General features: G+C 42.2%; 1 protein-coding gene across 1 annotated transcript in view; it reads right to left on the bottom strand.

The window, feature by feature from the left end:
• TTC39B (tetratricopeptide repeat domain 39B) overlaps window positions 1-19,187 on the bottom strand; it is a 145,630-nt gene that overhangs the window by 95,570 nt on the left and 30,873 nt on the right. Inside the window, 1 exon segment of the mRNA XM_012453496.3 lies at window positions 6,262-6,296. Coding sequence (XP_012308919.3) covers window positions 6,262-6,296 — 35 coding nt within the window.

Raw genomic sequence — 19,187 nt, 5'->3', positions numbered from 1 at the left:
TAACACAATTGTTACCACAAAGATCCAGGGGTAGGAAAAATCTATGTTGAGAGTAGAAAATCCATTAGGCAGAAAAAGAAAAATAAGAAACAATTTCCTTTGTGGAAACAATTTAAGGCCTCCTTCATCTATCAGTGTGAATCCGTTCATTAGGCATTCAAGAGAAAATTTTCACTACAAGAAATTAATCATCAGGTTGGCAAGAGGACTGCATCCTGATACAGAGAGATTGAAGCATTTGCTCTCTGCACTAGAAACATAAGATTAAAATGCATAGTTCAGTAAGTGTAAGGAAAAAGAGCTCTATTAAATTTTGTGGAATTCACAAGGGGAACGGTACTGTATCACAAGTTTAAGAGGAAATGAGAGAAATATTGACAAACTCTGAAATTAAACAACTGAAGAAATTTTTTACAATTAACATGTATTTATAATCAGAGGCCTCCGACTTGGACTCCTGTGTCTCCAGCTTGCCAATGCAGAACTGGGGACTTCTCAGCCTCCATAATCACAGGAGCCAAATCCTTACAGCAAATCTCTTCATATACAGACATAAATCTCTCCTATTAGTTCTATTTTTCTGGAGAACCCAGACTCTAAAGTACCGAGATTCACTGAGCACCTACTATGTGCTCAGAGAAATTGGTCCCAGGCCTCCCAGCCAGTAAATGGCAAACTGGGACTAGAGTTCAAGTCTAACTGTCAAGTCTGTGGTCCCATCTCCCCAGGAAGGTACCTGTAGTTGTGTGCACGAAGGCAAAATGAAACCACACTGCTGTGCTTTGGGGTATTATGGTTGTGTGTAATATTTTCTTTGTTCTCTCATTGCCATTTTTTGTCATCACCAACAAGCTCCACTTCAGAAAATGAGGGAATGTGTTCTCTTTCCACGTCCACAAGGGGGCGTAGTTTTAAGGGCAAGAACTTCCAAGTGCCATGCTCTTCTTCCATGCCTCTCCATCCAGGAGATTTAATGGCCTCTGTTTTAATTTTCACGGGCAGGGGCAAGGGTCAAAAGTCAATCACTCCAGAGGAAGTTCTAAGGAACTCTTTTCATTGGCCTGGGGTCTTGAAGAAGGTGGGGGGTTCCTCCCAGGTTAAAATTCCCCTTCTTCCTCACCCCTTTGGACTCCATGTTTGGATTCCCTTCCACAAACTCTCTCATGGAAGATGTCGTTCTCTCTCCTGGATTTCCCCTCTGGCGTCCCCTTCCACCCATTGTGGAAGCTTTCTCTCTTCCTCTCCTATTTCTCTTTCTCTATCTAAATAAATCACTTTCTGCAAACTCTGTTTGGGTTCCAGTATTTACTTTACGAGTGCCCGTGGTCTCCTCTCCCATTCTTGAGAGAGTGATAGACCAAGAACCTGAAGAAACATCCTCTCAGGGATGCTGAGGGCTCCCCTGAACCCCTGAACCCCAACAAAACTACCCCTCACAATACCTCTCAGAACACTGTAAGGCAAAAGTATGCACAAGACCAAAACGCAAAGTTTATTAAAATCTGACCAAAATCAGCCAGGTGCATTGGCTCATGCCTGTAATCCCAGCACTTTGGGAGGCCAAGGTGGGCGGATCACCTGAGGTCAGGAGTTCTAGATCAGCCTGGCCAACATGGTAAAACTCCATCTCTACTAAAAATACAAAAATTAGCCGGGTGTGGTGGCAGATACCTGTAATCCCAGCTACTTGGGAGGCTGAGGCAGGAGGATCGCTTGAACCCCGGAGGCAGAGGTTGCAGTGAGCCAAGATCATGCCATTGCACTCCAGCCTGGCAGACAACTGTGAGACTGAGTCTTAAAAAATAAATACGGCCAGGCACAGTGGCTCACACCTGTAATCCCAGCATTTTGGGAGTCCATGGCAGGCGGATCACGAGGTCAGGAGTTCAAGACCAACCTGGCCAATATGGCAAAATCCCATCTCTACTAAAAATACAAAAATTAGGCGTGGTGGCGGGCACCTGTAATCCCAGCTACTTGGGAGACTGAGGCAGGAGAATAGCTTGAACCCAGGAGGTGGAGGTTGCAGTGAGCCAGCATCATGCCATTGCACTCTAGCGTAGGCAACAGAGCAAGACTCCACCTCAAAAATAATATTAATTAAACAAATAAAATCAGATCAAAATCAATTGTAGACTCTGAATGGAGGCCTCTGCTACAAGATTCTTCGAGTATAGACTCCAGCATCTAATCTGACTACCCCTTCTGGCTTTGGGCTCCATTTCTGTCTATGGGAGAAGGGTTCCCATAATGTGTTGCTGTGACCAAGGCGAGAGGAGTGGGACATGTCAGCAGCACTGAAAAGGAAATACAAACATTGAAGTGACAGTCTAAAGGACACGAGAAATACTGCACAGCAGGAACCGAAAAGAGCAAGATAAATTCTAAAATGGATAAACCTTTGGATTTCTTACACTGAGCAGGACAGGGAAGTTAAAATTAGAAAACAGAAAGAAACTGCTGGCAGATAAATACGGCCACAGAGAAGTTCCAGAGACAATGAAGGGAAAATGTGTGATCGATAGAAACTGAGGCAGTGTTAACCGGCTACAGTCTTCAGGATGAGAAAAACTGTAACAGCTGACAGTAAAACAAAAGACACGAAGACACACAATGCTTCTCGAATTTTCCATTTTAAAAGTACATGAAGGAGGTTCTCTAGCAAATATGTAGGATGAACAAGCTAAAAAAATCTAACGTACAACAAGTGGACTATAGTTAATAAATAGTACACTGTATTCAAGATTTTTGCTAAGTTATAGCTACTCTTGCCACATAAGAAAAAAAATGGATAACTATGTGAGATGATAGATATCTCCATTCGTTCTTCTCTAGTAACAATTTTACTATCTTATAACATCATGTTGTATACCTTATATATACACAATAACATTTACTTTAAAACAAAAAGTACACAAAGGAGTTCTGATAGTCACTAATCAAAAGCATCTCCATTACAGGAGTCATTTTTGGATGATGTTCTGAGAACCAGATAATGTTAATATTAAACCGTCTAACATGGTTGAACAAAAGAGTTGTTTTTGTGCAAACACAGGCATCCTAGATCAAAGGAACTGAACGGAAAGCCCAAAAACAGTGTTGTTATTTTAATGAACTTATTTGATAAAGGAGGTATCATATATAAATTCCTTCCCACATGGACCTAGCAAATGGTGTTGGAATAGTGGGTTAGCAATTTTAGGGCTGGTGTGAGATAGGAATCTAAATTAACTTCAGCTGGGTTGAATTCAGGGCTTTTGTTTATTTCTATGATTTGATTTTTTAAAAACTAATAGATGTTAAAAACTACTTGCAATGCCTTCATGATATCCCAAAGGTAAAGCCACTACCAGCCTACTAAAGCCACTGAGAGCTCAGAGAAGCACAGGCATCAGTGTGCACTCTTCATGGGTCATACTGGTCCCATTGGTCAGTGAGACCTGTCCTCCTCTGTGAGGCCTGCACCCCTCTGTGGTGTGTGTGGCATGCTAGCTCCCAATGGGAAAAGCAGTGTCTCCTCTGGTCAACTCCAATCTCCAGCCCCATGGTCCAATCCTTTTCCATCCCCTGGACTGTGGTCTCCTACTACAGCCCAAGCTCAGTTCCTGCTAACACCCAGGGAGGAGCAGGGTTGAATAATAATGGCGATAACTTGCCCAACATAAAAGTGATTTTTTTTAAAAAAATCACATAAACAGATTATCTTCCAAAGAGTACTGTATAAAAAAGGAGGAGGGGAAAAAGGGTAACGTTACAGTGGAAAAACCCAACAAATGCTACCTTGTGCCACGTGACCACGTTCAACATCGGTAGTGCTAAGTCACACTGATATCGTAGACCTTTGCTATGATGTGACAAGAATGGCCCTTGCCATCTGAGGTCTTCCTCCCAAAAACACATGACCACAGTCAAATCATGAGGGGGGGAAAAACAGACCAATCTCAATTGAGGGCCATTCTACAAAATAACGGACAGTACTCCTCAAAACTATCAAGGTCACCAAAAATAAGGAAGGTCTGAGAGACTGTCACAGCCAAGAGTACCCTAAGGAGATGGAAAAACTAAATAAATCTGGATAACATATGAACTGTAGTTAACAATAATGTATCCATATTGGATCATTAATTGTGACAAATGTACCATGCTAACTTAGGATATTAATAATAGGGAAAACCAGGTGTGCAGTACACAGGAACGCTCTCTACTACCTCCTCAATAATTTTGTAAGTCTGAAACTGCTCCTAATTAATCGGTTAATCCCAATCACAATTACTTTTTTTTTAATCATAGAAACATTAAACTTTTAGACAAAATAAAAATGTATAATTCTAACATAAAGAAAAATTGTGGTCTGGGGAAAGTATCTATATGAAATATAACAAAAGATTAGGGTATATATAATTTAAAGTCCTCAAGTATGCTAAGAGAAACATTCAGAAAAAAGCTATGAGATGAAAACTAGAAGTCATACAAAAGATGCAATGTATTTTTTAAAAAATTTTTAAAATACTAAAACAGGTATCAATTAAGTTGCAAAACTGTTTTTCTTTTTCTTTTCTTTTTTTAAAGTACTTTTTTTTTTGAGACGGAGTCTCACTCTGTCGCCAGGCTGGAGTGCAGTGGCGCGATCTCAGCCCACTGCAACCTCTGCCTCCTGGATTCAAGCGATTCTCCTGCCTCAACTTCCCAAATAGCTGGGACTACAGGCGTGCACCACCATTCCCAGCTAATTTTTGTATTTTTAGTAGAGATGGGTTTCAACATGTTGGTCAGGATGGTCTCGATCTCTTGACCTCATGATCCGCCCGCCTCAGTCCCCCAAAGTGCTGGGATTAACACATGAGCCACCATGCCCGGACGCAAAACTGTTTTTCAAATAATACCCATTGATGATAATGCATAGTTTAAACCACTTTACTTACACAGCATTGGTAGCCAAGTAAATTGATAATACTCTTGTGGAAGTACTGTAAAACAAACTGTACCCCCAGCTCCCACCTGTACATGCACATTTTAAAGCTCAAACCCCCAATGTGATGGAGTTTAAAGATGGGGCCTTTGCGAGACAATCAGATTTAAATGAGGTCAGGAGAGTGGGGTCCTCAGAATGGGATTAACACCCTTATAAGAAAAGACATCAGAGAGCTTTTGCTCTCTCTCTCTCAACCATGTAAAGACATCTCAAGAAGGAGGCAGTTTGCAAGCCAAGAGGAGAGCCCTCACCAGAACCCCAAGCATGCTGGCACCCTTATCTCAGACTTCTAGCCTCCAAAATGGTAAGAAAATAAATTGTTGTTGGTTAAGCCACCCAGGCTATTGTGTTTTGTTATACTAGCTGAAGTTAATTAATAAAGAAAGGCAATTAGAGACATATAAAGAACAATAAACATATTCATCTCTTTTAATTCAGTAATCCTACATTTGTAATGATAACCTTTGGAAATAATTCAAAATATGACAAAGCTATACACATGTAAAAACTTAGTTTTATGTTTTTAAGCCAGTGACACCCTAAATGTCTAACAATGGAGAAGCAGATAAGTAAATTGTAATATTCCACTTCATCTAATATGATTTAGTCATTTACAATTATTACAAAAACTATATAGGCTTACAGTGAATGCTTTTAATAAAATTAAGTGCAAACCAAACACAAAAATCTACAAAATGAGACTAATGATATAAATACGAACAAGTATTAAAAGAGTTAGCTATAAACAAATAATTTGTTGGGAAATATTTTGTTATAAGATATACTCAGAAATGTATTTGAGACTATTATTAGATAGATCTTTTCTTAAACATAATCATATCCCTCTTTAATTATAGAAAAGTGATTTTTTTCTGAAAGTAGCCACTGCAGTACTCTCCAAAAAATGAGAATGAGCCAGGCGCAGTAGCTCACATTTATAATCCCAGCACACTGGGAGGCTGAGGCAGGTGGATCACCTGAGGTCAGGAGTTTGAGACCAACCAGCCTAACCAACGTGGCGAAACTCTGTCTCTACTAAAAATACACAAATTAGCCGGGCATGGCAGGCGCCTGTAATCCCAGCTACTTGGTAAGCTGAGGCAGAAGAATCACTTGAACCCAGGAGGCAGAGGTTGCAGTGAGACGAGATTGTGACATGCACTCCAGCCTGGGCAACAAGAGCAAAACTCTATCTCAAAGAAAAAAAAATGAGAATGAAATATGTACTTTTCATGGAAGACAACTATCATTTTTCTTTACTACATACTTTCTATTATGTTATTACTTACATTGAGATGGTTTCCAAGGCATCTTCAAAAATGTCCTAGGGGAAACAAAAAATACAATGAGTTTCTCAAGAATTCTAAATGGAGAAGAGAAAGTGAATACACACAATGGGAAGGGCGGTCCTGGTGGGAAGGTACAGCAGACAGTAGAATCAATCAATGTAATGCTCATGGAATTCTGTTTACAGAAATCAAGCACATGAATTTCAATGAGGTTTAATTTTTTTTTTAATAATACTGGTAAAATACTCAGCAAGTAATGAAACTGGGCTAATTTACAGAGAATATGATGTCTTTTATGAAGTTACCTTTCACTCCTAGATCTCATTCATCCCAATTATAGAGTACAATAAATAATAGGACTTGCCCAATGCAGACTTTTCTTTCTCCATGGCTAGCCAAGTGAGCATCCTCTGGGCCTTCATTTCACATCTCATTGCACCACCCTCTCAGCTCGTCTCCCTGTCACCAGCCTTTCCCCCAGTTTACTCGGTGCCACACAGAATAGCCCTTTGCTTCATGCCACACTGGCCTGATCGCAGCTTCAACAGGAGAGAAACACACATACACACTTGTATGCACTCAGAAGTCCACACATGCACTCAACACTCAGACACAGTGTCTCACACACAATCTCACAGTCACATGCACAAACACACACGCACTCACTCAAAAACTCACACATACACAACAGCTCCCTCGGAGCTGCAAAAATCAACCCTAAGCTCCTCATCCCAGTATCTGGGGGCTACCATAACCCAGCCTACTCTTCCAAGCATCCTTCTCCAATATTCCTACCACTCTCTCACCATAGCCCAAACCCTGGGGACTCCACAAGGGCCACCTCACTGGTGTCCCTACTCCTGTGCTTGACATCCTCCATTCAATTCTTTACATGGCAACCATATCATTCTTTTACTTCTTGTCTTCAAATAAGTATACACCATTCCAGTTTTCTAGACCTTTTTGAGAGCTTTCCATTGCACTTAGAAAAATCCCAAACTCATTGTCTCTATCCAGAGAGCCCTAAAACAGCCCCGCCAGCCTCTGACCACAACCCCGCCCATCTTCCCCTTACTCACTCCACTCCAGCCACAGGTCTGTCTTTCTGTTCCTTGGACAAGTCAAACATCCCACAGCTCTCTGCACTGTCCCCTTTCTTACAATGTCCTTTGCTCAATTATTCCCATGGCTGACTTCTCATCCTTTGGTTTTCAGCTTAGAAATCTACCTCCTCAAGAAGACCATCTCTGATCACCCTAATTAAAATTACTAGGAATAGCAGCTTACAGTTCCTCATAATCTCATTTGTTTCATTCATAGCACTTATCATAATCTCTAATGATCTTCCTTGTTTACTTGGTTACCCTCTGTCTTCATCAGAGCACGCTCTTACATACACACACACACACACACACCAAAAAAAAAAAAAAAAAAAAACAGGGCTTGGCATCAAGGTTTGCTCAGTAAATACTTGTTGCCTCATGAATGAATGAATATGTATGAAGGGAACCTGGATTGCCAAGGGACTTACCATATCACACCTCATTTAGAGTTATGCACAGAAATGAGGAAAGGGGGCCAGAGATCTTTTCCTTTGTGTGGCCATTAATACTGAACAGTATTTAGACCATACTGGATTTTGCAGTGAGGCAGAAAAAACAGAAGTATAAACACTAAAAAGAAGAACTGGCTGGGCATGGTGGCTCATGCCTGTAATCCCAGCACTTTGGGAGGCCAAGGCTGGTGGATCACCTGAGGTCAGAAGTTCAAGACCAGCCTGGCCAACATGGTGAAACCCCGTTCCTACTAAAAATACAAAAATTAGCCAGGTGTGGTGGTGTATGCCTGTAATCCCAGCTACTTGGGGAGGCTGAGGCACAAGAATCACTTGAACCCAGGAGGCGGAGGTTGCAGTGAGTCAAGATCATGCCACTGCACTCCAACCTGGACGACAGAGTGAGACTCCATGTCAGAGAAAAAGAACCAACATTGTAAACAGTGGCAGAACTGAGTTTGAATTTGGGACCCTGACCTATATTAATCTACATTAATATCACACACTGTAAGGAAGGAAAAATCAAGGGCTGGCACACAGATTATCACGTGAGTAGTTACAGAGAAGGGAGGAAAATGTGTTCTCCTGTAACCCAAATCTCACTATGAATAAGCCCAGCTCACAGTCCCTCTGGCAGCTCTGCTGACGCCCTCTGCACTTACCTTTAACAATAAAGGGGTACATGGACAGTCCACTCCCAAAAGGCTTCTGCGCCTTCTCCTCCTCACAAACCTCAACGTGGACACTAAAATACTTACTGAGTGAGCTCCACAAAGGATAACCTGGGAAGCCAGCCCTCTGTGTAAAGGAGACAAGACTAATATTTTCATCTCAACAAAAAGTAGTTCCACCCCTCCGTCAAAAAAAAGAAAAAGAAATAAAGAAAAGAATATCGAGCCAGGTATGGTGGTGTACACCCATAGTCCCAGCTACTCAGGAAGCTGAGGTAGAAAGATGGCTTGAGCCCAGGAGTTCAGCCTGGACAATATAGCAAAACCTGGTATCTAATAACTTATTTTAAAAAACATCAAGGATATCAAAACTCTCCATTTTGTTGAAACAGTAATCACATGGAGAGAGTTCTCTAAATAAAGTATACTTGGTCTACAAAGGCCAGACAAAAGGCGGAAGTTTCTTAATTTTAAAAAGAGGAAAGGTGAAGAGAAAAACTAAGATTTGCTGAATACCTATCACATGCCAGGCACCTTATAACCTTACAAAAGCCACCTCATTTGTTCCTCCCAACACACAGCAAGTTAATCCAGTTGAGTTTAATCACCTGCCCATCATCACACAGCTGGTAACTGAAGAAACTGGGCCTCAATCTCAGGTTTAATTCCAAAGCATTTCATTAATGTTAATAATAACTATCCAAAACTTGGAAATTAAGACAGTTGGGCAGGATGGGGAGGGGGTGGGAGATGAAGTGGGGGGAATAGCCTCTCAATGTCATGTGATAGCATTGCTTTACAAGCCTCCCAAGAATGATTTAACTCGCTAGAAGGGTATACCTGTGTTTAATTTTGCCATCTGCTGTCTGGAGTCCACATACTGTGAAGTTACATGTTAACTTACATATAACTAACATGTAACTAACATGTTACATGTTAACTTTTTCACCACTAAAAAACTTACAGGTTTCTTAGTGGTGAAAAAGATTACCTCAAAGATGATGATTCTGTTGCTCTGTGAGACAGCAGTTCCCAACCTTTTTGGTACCGGGGACTGGTTTCGTGGAAGACAGTTTTCCACAGATGGGAGAGAGCAGTGAGGAAATGGTTTCAGGATGAAACTGTTCTACCTCAGATCATCAGACATTAGATTCTCATAAGGAGCGTGCAAACTAGATCCTTCACATAAGCAGTTCCCAGTAGGGTTCGCACTCCTGTGAGAGTCTAATGCCACCACTGATCTGACAGGAGGTGGAGCTGAGGTGGTAATGCTCGCCCGCCCACCAGCCACTCACCTCCTGCTGTACAGCCCAGTTCCTCACAGGCTACCGACTAGCACCAGTCCACAGCCCAGGCACAGGGGACCCCTGCTTTAAGGTATTACCCACCTTTACGCATAACCTAGCAATCTTAATCTAACGTTGTTCCTTAAACCTATAAATACTAGTTCCTCAAATACTGTTTGAATCAATTTACCATTTCACTGGTTTCCTAATTGGTGAATGAAATAAAATTTTTGAGATGTTCATTTTATATCTTTATGAGAGTCATATTTCCAATTCTGGGAAATTATACTTGGACAATGGATATCACTAACCACTCCCTCCCTGCAAATACAGGGCCTGCAAATACAATTTCCTGCATCCTTGGGAAAGTGATGTGGGGTCCACATGGAGGATGAAAACACCAAAAGGCTGAGACTGCTCATGCCTCTGTTCCATATCCCTATAGACCAGTGCTTCCTTTTCCTCCTGTCTGTCTAGGTCCCCACACTCAGCTCAAATTCTATCCCTTTTCTGCTGCTGCCTCAGGTAGCTCCTTTTCCTTGTGTGAGATTCCTATCAGGGCCCTTAGGTTTGGCACTGGCTGCTATTCCACAGTCTCCCACCTGGCCCTCGGTAGACACACACATATATTCTTCATGCAGCATGACTAGATATTTCCACCAAAGTCTCTTTGCTTCTTCATACTCACCATCAATTTTCCAGTGCTCCTCCTGTACTTCCCTTAGCTCCCCAGTACTGGCAAGCTCACCATGTGCTCTTCAGTTACAACAGGTACAGTCAGAGGAGCATCTAGACTCCTTCTGATGTAAGCAAAGTAAGACTACTGGAGAGCTCACACTGCCAACAAATATAACGTGTTCACAGGAATGTCCTGGTGTTTAGTTCCCTCCTTGAAGGCAGCTGCATTTGCCTGCCCCACTCCCATGCCAGGGGCAGCCTTGAAGTGCTACTACTGTAGGGTCTGGTGTGACAAATGTTTTCATTGAACCACACCTGGCTCCTAATCATACACTGCCTCAAAACAGTATCTAACTTTCCCAAGAGCCTATCTTGACTCTCTAGTTGGAGTCAAGGGCCATTCCACTCTTTATGAATCTATTTTGTAGCCCAGCACAGTACTCTGTACTTCATGGACTCTTGGCAAATCATGGTTAGCTAACTGGCTGGCTGAGCACCCTTGTCTTGAGGTGGAAGGTCCTTACCTTGAGCAGTTTCATTTTGCACATTAGAAAACGGGCTCATCTGTTAGGTGAAGGATTTCCTAGGTGAGCTGACAGACGTAAGGCCAGCACCCAGGGCCTGCTCCCTGCTGGGAGATCAGCCTGAAACACACCTCTGCCTCCAGATCATAGAAACTGCCACCCTGAGCATAGAACAGACACAGAGTGAGGAAAGTTGATGGGTGCTACATCATCTACTAAGGCTTTTCCAAACAGTTTCCATCTTAACTCATTAACTTTGTCATATTCTGAGTAGCAAAAATGTATGAAAGTACATTTGAGTGACAGAGCAGGTTCTTGAAGTTCATTTAAGAATCTTAATGAGATATTAATGACAAAAGTGTTTACATTATTTTTATCTCTAAAGAGCAAAAAGTAAAGAAGATAAATATGCTACTAACAGTAGTAAATTCAATACTCTGCATTAATTTCCAAAGAGACCAAACAGATTTACAAATTCTTCAGGCCTCCCCATCTGATTTTTAATTCACTTTGTGGTCTGAAAAGGAATATGCGGCAAATATTACTCCAAGAAGGAAAGGGAAGTAGGAAGTAACATGACAAAAATTAACACCAGCTACTGTAAATCCACAAAGTTGAATCGCTTCTCTAGAACTCCCTGTTCCTCTCTGCCCTTCCCTCCTCCCCATTCCTCCTCCTCACCCTCAGCCCTGTCCTCTATTTTACCCTCTTTCTCATAGGGATGACTTCACAGGCCTAAGAACAGATGCTACCACGCTCTCATTTAACCACTGCACTTTAGCAAAGATGACAAGGTTTGAGAGGGCTTGCAGATTCCTTCCTCCTCAATGAAGACCACCTGCCCACCCTCACGGAACCAGGCCCTCCTGACTGGAGCTTTCCCACCCAACATTCCATTCCACTGACCAATGAAGCTGTGTGTTTGATATCACAGACTCAATGCTAGAACTGTTGAGAACTCTGGCAAGTCATGAATTGTTTTGGGGCACATCTGGACCATTCCCATGGAGATGAGACATGAAGAGGATGCCCCAACTTCCCCCAGGACTGAGGCAGGGATTAAGAGCCACGGGTATTGGGGTTCTAAGGAATACAAACACATGTCTGTGGCATCCACCCCTGTAAATCAAGATGTCCAAAATAAAACCAGACTGACATCAGAAGCATTATCATAGGATTCCTCAAATACTGAATTTCTCTCATAAACAGCACATTGCTAGTTAAAGGAATCATATGAGAAATGCATAAACCTATGACACATTATTCCTTATTAAAACCTGAATAAAGTATTGGTTTTTCTAAGTCAGAATTAATTTAAAATATACCTTTATTACTGTGCAAAAATCATTTAAAAAATATATATGTACCCTGAGCTCATCTGTCAGGAATAATTTTTCATTCTGCTTACATCTATCATTCGATTCTCTGTAATCTATTTGTCAAGCTCAAAAAGTAGCCCATGGCCTTCTACAGCATTTAAACTCCTCAACTAAATCCCAAGGGCTACCAACCAGCTGCATCTTATCTGCAGTGGCACTTTTTTTTTAATTGCATATTGCATGAGAAAGGATCAATATTCTTTGAAGGCAAATGTAAAAATCAGCTTCAGCTACCCATAACTGGGTTTGCATGGGATACGCACCCCTCACGCCCTCCTTAAAGGATTAGCCTCAAAGCAAGTCCTTTGTGAAACCTTAACTGACCTACAGAACTCTCAATCAAAGGGAAAGAAAGCAAGAGGGGCCCACACAATAGACACACTCACATTCCAATTCCCCACCTGTAACGACTGTTGTCAGAAACAAAACACGACCTTCTCAAATTTCAAATATCACACTATGGCAATTCTCAAATATGGCAGACCAACACAAAACAGGAAAACAAAAACTAATCCCAAGTTTATCTTCTTAATTTGTCCAGGTTTGTTAAATTCCAGGCAAGAAATTTTTTTAGATTTTTTTTGTACAGACTTAGAAAAAACTGGAGGTTTTCAAACATTTTTTCAGAAATAGGGATTTTTTAAAAATTAATAATACAGCAGTAAAATCATCTGCCAAAACATAAAGTTCATGCTTTAGAAATTTTTAAACATTGATTGCTTGAGATTAAAAATAATTTTCCATATTCTCCAGCCGTAGGATTAATATAGTTCTCTAGTTGCTCTTGTGCCGGGTAAGTGCTCTCATATAATTCCACGTAAGTTCCATGTTCATTTATTATTTTTTTTCCAAAACAGAGTTTCACTCTTGTTGCCCAGGCTGGAGTGCAATGGCATGATCTCGGCTCACTGCAACCTCCACCTCCCAGGTTCAAGTGATTCTCCTGCCTCAGCCTCCTGAATAGCTGGGATTAAAGGGATGCACCACCGCGCCGGCTAATTTTGTATTTTTAGTACAGTCAGGGTTTTTCCATGTTGGTCAGGCTGGTCTCGAACTCCTGACCTCAGGAGATCTGCCTGCCTCAGCCTCCCAAAGTGGTGGATAACAGGCGTGACCCACCGCGCCAGGCCAGTTCTGTGTCCTTTTGTTTTGCTTTGTTTCTCTAGATCTTAGAATTGATCAATTAAGGTTCTGTTTTTTAAAGCTTCATTTTTACCTAAAATCACAGATCTAATAGTAGAAACTGGGAATATGGAGTGACAGGAATTTAAAGGGAAAGATTACTTTCTATACATTTGGAAACCACCAGCATCAATATGCCAAGCGCTAGTGAAACTGCAACAAAAGAGTCCTTACTTTAAGGAACTTACAGTCTCCTGGGAGAAGGAGAATAATGATGAAACCACCAAGTAAAGGGACCTTACTTTATCAGGCGATAGAGGGAGGGAGGACATGAGGAGCTTGGTGGGGAAGGAATTAGGCAGGGGAAATGGGTAAGGTAAGGCCCCGAGGCAGAAAAAGAGTTTACTACAGTCATGTTGTCTACAGTTGTAAGAACAATAATGCCCACAGAGCTCACTATTACGGATTAACGGAGCAGAGGAGAAACGGAAGATGGTCCATCTTTGCGGTGTTTATAAAGTGCTAGTAATAGAGCAGCCTAAAAGTGATCTACACACAATGCCTTGAAGATATTTTTTTGAAAAAATTTAAAAAGATCTCAGGAATACAGGAGAGTTTTTAATGTGACATTTGTAAGAAACAAATGCTGTTATATAAATACCATGAAACCATGACTGACTAAGCAAGGTGCCCTCTGGAAGCAGGTAGTTTGCTGGTATTAAGGGACCTATGACTTGACTTCAACTGTTACTATGTGGAAAAATTTAAGAAATTTAAGAAGTTATTAGTAGGACATCTCACTTTGTCTACAAAGGTCCTTTGGATTTGGCAGCAGGGTTATAAGGAACTGGAAGAAAGGAATGGGTTAAGTGCACCTGCCTGGCTCACTATTCAGTTTATCAAGTTCAGCACAGGAGGGCCAGATACAACACGAGTGTGCTTCAGGCCTGCTGTTCATCCATTCTCTCCTCCTTTTTCTTCCCTAGTATCCCTATAGAAAACCCTTTTCCCCTTCCATTCTGGTGTTATCTTCTGTAAACTGGAGATGCCCATAGTACCTACCCTAGGAAGCTGTTGGGAGGACCAAAGGAGATCAGAGGAGAAACTGCCTGGCACAGAGCCAGCACCCATCAAGGTAGTCACGACTTGACGATATGAGCCCTCCCTCCTCTCACAAGCACAAAACGCTCCTGGATGTGTCCACATAGTCACACTATAAAGTCCATGTCATGTGCTCAAGTGTCTAGGAAGCAAGTTTGCCTCTACTCCCTAAGTACTACCCACTATAAATAAATACATGTGTGATTTTAATTAACAGCCTGTGTAGTGGCGTGGAAAGCATCAATTTAGGCTTGGAGGTTAGACCTGTCTGGGACTGAATTCTGGCTCCACTTCTGACCCTAGGTGAGTCTAGCTCTTTCAATCCTCTACCTCCTGTTGTGTACAATAAAGATTCCAGCCGCCTCCTGGGATTGTAAGGATGTGAGATGATGCATAGAACAGGTCCAGCTTAAAACAGGCTCAATAAATAGAACTTCATAGGATATTACATTCTCAGATATGGGACCAATCAGTGGGGCTGGGATCCCTAACTGTACTTTCTCAACAATTTTTTTTCACATCAAAGATGCTGAGCTTCTTTTGAATGAGAGAAAAGCCAGGTGTGGGAATATTTACAGCAAATAGGTAGTGAAAAATGTTAACTGCCTTTGCCCTCTAGCCTTTCACTCTCAGACCTTTCTTACTCAGTGGGCTGCCCAGCATAAAAAGAGCCCAATGTCACACTTCTCCCTGGTGGCACAAAACCCATAAATTAGGGAATCTCTTCTTACCAAGGAGCAGGTGACCTTGGACAACACAGTGAGAACGTGGCCAACATGGTGAGACCCTGGCTAAAATGGTAAGACCTTGGCCAATACAGTGAGACCTTGGCTAACATAGTGAGACCTTGGCCAATATGGTGAGACCTTGCCCAGCACGGGGAGACCTTGCCTAACATGGGGAGACCTTGCCTAACACGGGAGACCTTGCCTAACACGGGAGACCTTGCCTAACACGGTGAGACCTTGGCCAACACGGGGAGACCTTGGCCAACACAGTGAGACCCTGCCTGACACAGTGAGACCTTGGCCAACACGGGGGACCTTGACCAACACGGGGAGACCTTGGCCAACACGGGGAGACCTTGGCCAACACGGGGAGACCTTGGCCAACACAGGGAGACCTTGGCCAACACAGGGAGACCTTGGCCAACACGGGGGACCTTGACCAACATGGGGAGACCTTGGCCAACACGGGGAGACCTTGGCCAACACGGGGAGACATTGGCCAACACAGTGAGACCTTGGCCAACACAGGGGGACCTTGGCCAACACGGGGAGACCTTGGCCAACACGGGGAGACCTTGGCCAACACAGTGAGACCTTGGCCAACACGGGGAGACCTTGGCCAACACGGAGAGACCTTGGCCAACACGGGGAGACCTTGGCCAACACGGGGAGACCTTGGCCAACACAGTGAGACCCTGCTCAACACAGTGAGACCTTGGCCAACACGGGGAGACCTTGGTCAACACGGGGAGACCTTGGCCAACACGAGGAGAGCTTGCCCAACACGGGGAGAGCTTGCCCAACACGGGGAGAGCTTGGCCAACACGGGGAGACCTTGGCCAACACGGGGAGACCTTGCCCAACACGGGGAGACCTTGGCCAACACAGTGAGACCTTGGCCAACACGGGGAGACCTTGGTCAACACGGGGAGACCTTGGCCAACACGGGGAGAGCTTGCCCAACACGGGGAGAGCTTGCCCAACACGGGGAGACCTTGGCCAACACGGGGAGACCTTGGCCAACACGGGGAGAGCTTGCCCAACATGGGGAGACCTTGGCCAACACAGTGAGACCTTGGCCAACACAGTGAGACCTTAGCCAACACACTCTGCTTCTCAGTACTCCAGCCTCCTCATGAGTAAAGCAAAGAGGCTGGCATAGATACCATCCCTTATTCAAAATCCTGAGTTCTCTGAATTAAAGAAAAATCCTTCCCAAGACAGCTGTTTGCCCATCACGCATGCTAAAATGTTCATTCATCCACAGAAGGCTGTTGTTCCCTTCAGAGAAGGGCTGCATCCAAATAGAACCCTGAGCTTTTCAAAGTTCAAGCCACATCAGTGAGACTAACTTGATCCTCAATAGCTAGCTAGTGTTAAATGCCAAGCAAAGCAGTTCACACAATGATTCTTTGGAATTTCTAACAACCAGCTAAGCACAGGGAAATCATGAGAATTAAAAAGGAACCACCAGATGTCACTGTCACAAAAAAAATTTGAATTGGATAACACTGGTTTAGTTCCTACTAACACATAGATCAGCAAGCTAAAAAGAATGAAAAGGTTAATTATTGGTTATTTAATTTGTGGGGGGAATATTCCTTTTCTGCATTTCATTATAGAGTTGAGTTGCAGCTTAAGGCAGGGGTTAAGGCCTAAGGTCAGTACTTAAAGAAAAATCATGTATATATAGTTAATGTTAACATTGAACAAATACTTTAAATTGCCATTATCATAGAATCCTCATAGTTCTGGACATAACCTCACAGAGAAATAAGTATGTAATAACAAAAAATATGCACAGTGATATATGGTATATAACAGAATGCATATGCAAAATATAACTTTTTTACAATTATGTTACCATTGAAATTTAACATAAATGAACAAATGATTTTACTCCCATGTACATATTTCTAAGTTACTGCTTTTATGGCTGTAAAATACACCTTGGAAATCATTTACTGTGTCAAGCATACCTATCCTCTAGTGCCAATCTCATCTACCTAATTTACAGTAAACGAAGGAATATCTAGAGCTGTTTTTGCAGGGAGCAATTTTATACAAAACAAACAACAAGAAACAAAACCAAAAGACTGAGTTTTAACATTTGAATGTTTAATTTTGAAACCATCACTAGTGGAGATATTTTTAAATTAGAAGGATCAGAGCTTTACATAGCTTCTTCCTATAAATAATCATAAGTTCTATCTATTAACACCCAGGCACTATGCTGAATACTTCTCATATGCTTATTACTAATTCACAAATACTCAAAAAAAGTGAGCATTTCACCTCTACAATTGCTACTATATTCTGATAATAACAGCAACACCTGATTATAGAGTTGATCACACATCGCTCTAAATCCTTAACATGTATTAACTCATTTAATCTTCATAACCACCCTATAAGATAGGACTATCATAATATCCAAATGAAGAAACTGAGACTCGGAGATTTCATTAACTTATCCATAACTGAACCTCAATTTTTCATCATCTGTGCAATGGGAATAATACTGCTTAATTTCCAGCATTGTGAGATTTTAACTAACATAATATTTAATGCACCTAGCACAGTATCAACAAAACAGACACAGTAAATCATCTCTACTGTTATTATAGTGGTTCTACAGTTGAAAGTCTCTGGTGTAGCCCAGAGATGAGCAAAAAGAAACCTCTTGCATGATCTTGCTCCACCCTTGAACTATCCAGCTATAACAGAAAATTGGCAGTTAGCAGTCCCTTACTTTTAGCTCTGCTCCAAAGTAAATGTCTCAAAAAGAGAACACAGAACCTTGTCACTGAATATGAGTGTTCAGAAGAGGCAGTTCCCAAAGAGTAAGGCTTCAAAGGTGATCTCAAACTGAGAAATCCTGTAATGTGGGAGAGAGAAGGTAAAGGGACTTGAGCTCAAATGCTTACAACCACTCTGTCTGGGTTCAAATCCTAGTTTCACCACCCACTAGCTCTGTGACCTTGAGCAAGCTCTTTTCCTTAGGGCCTCAATTTCCCATCTCACTCAGCTGTCCACAGATTAATGTCAGATGTGAAAAGCAGTTAGAAAAAGGCATCTAGTAGAAAGATTAGTTATTAGCACTATTACTGTGCCTCGAATCTCCTAAAGGTACTGTTGAGTGGCACTATGTGCTGCAGCTTGGAAAAAGTTAGGAAGTGGACCAGGCACAATGCTTGGCACTAAGAATCCTAAGTCACCTTCTCTGCGGCTGACATGTCTTGATATGCCCAGATAGATCAGTCTATTACTGTTGGTGTCAGGAAACTACAAACAGGGCCAAATCTCACCTGCCTCCATTTCTTTTTTTTTTTTAATAAAGTTCCTTTTTTCCTTTGAGACAGAGTCTCACTCTGTCACCCAGGCTGGAATTCGGTGGTGCAATCTTGGCTCACTGCAACCTCCGTCTCCCGAGTTCAAGTGATTCTCCTGGCTCAGCCTCCGGAGTAGCTGGGACTACCGATGCATGCCACCACACAGGATAATTTTTTTCTATTTTTAGTAGAGACAAGGTTTTGCCACATTGGCCAGGTTGATCTCAAACTCCTGGCCTCAAGTAATCAGCTGCCTCAGCCTCCCAAAGTGCTGAGATTATAGGCATGAGCCACCATGCCCAGCCTGTAAAGTTCTATCAAAACAGAGCCACAACTCAATCAACTGACATATTGTCTAAGGCTGCTTTCCCGTAACAATCGCAAGCTGAATAGCTGCAACTGAGATCAGTGTCCTCAAAGTCAAAAATATTTACTCTGTCCCTTTACAAAAGTTTGCCAACGTTTGCACAACGGATGAAACTTCAAGTTTCCTTCCCTACCGCAGTGGATGCTTTGAGGACAGAGTGAGAAACAAATGTGAAAAATCTAT

Source organism: Aotus nancymaae, unplaced genomic scaffold (genome assembly GCF_030222135.1).
Source record: "Aotus nancymaae isolate 86718 unplaced genomic scaffold, 86718_ANA_hifiasm-v0.15.2.pri h1tg000003l, whole genome shotgun sequence".
Lineage (NCBI taxonomy): Eukaryota > Metazoa > Chordata > Mammalia > Primates > Aotidae > Aotus > Aotus nancymaae.
Note: the sequence above shows the minus strand (reverse complement) of the source record. Positions and strands in the feature narration are given on the sequence as shown.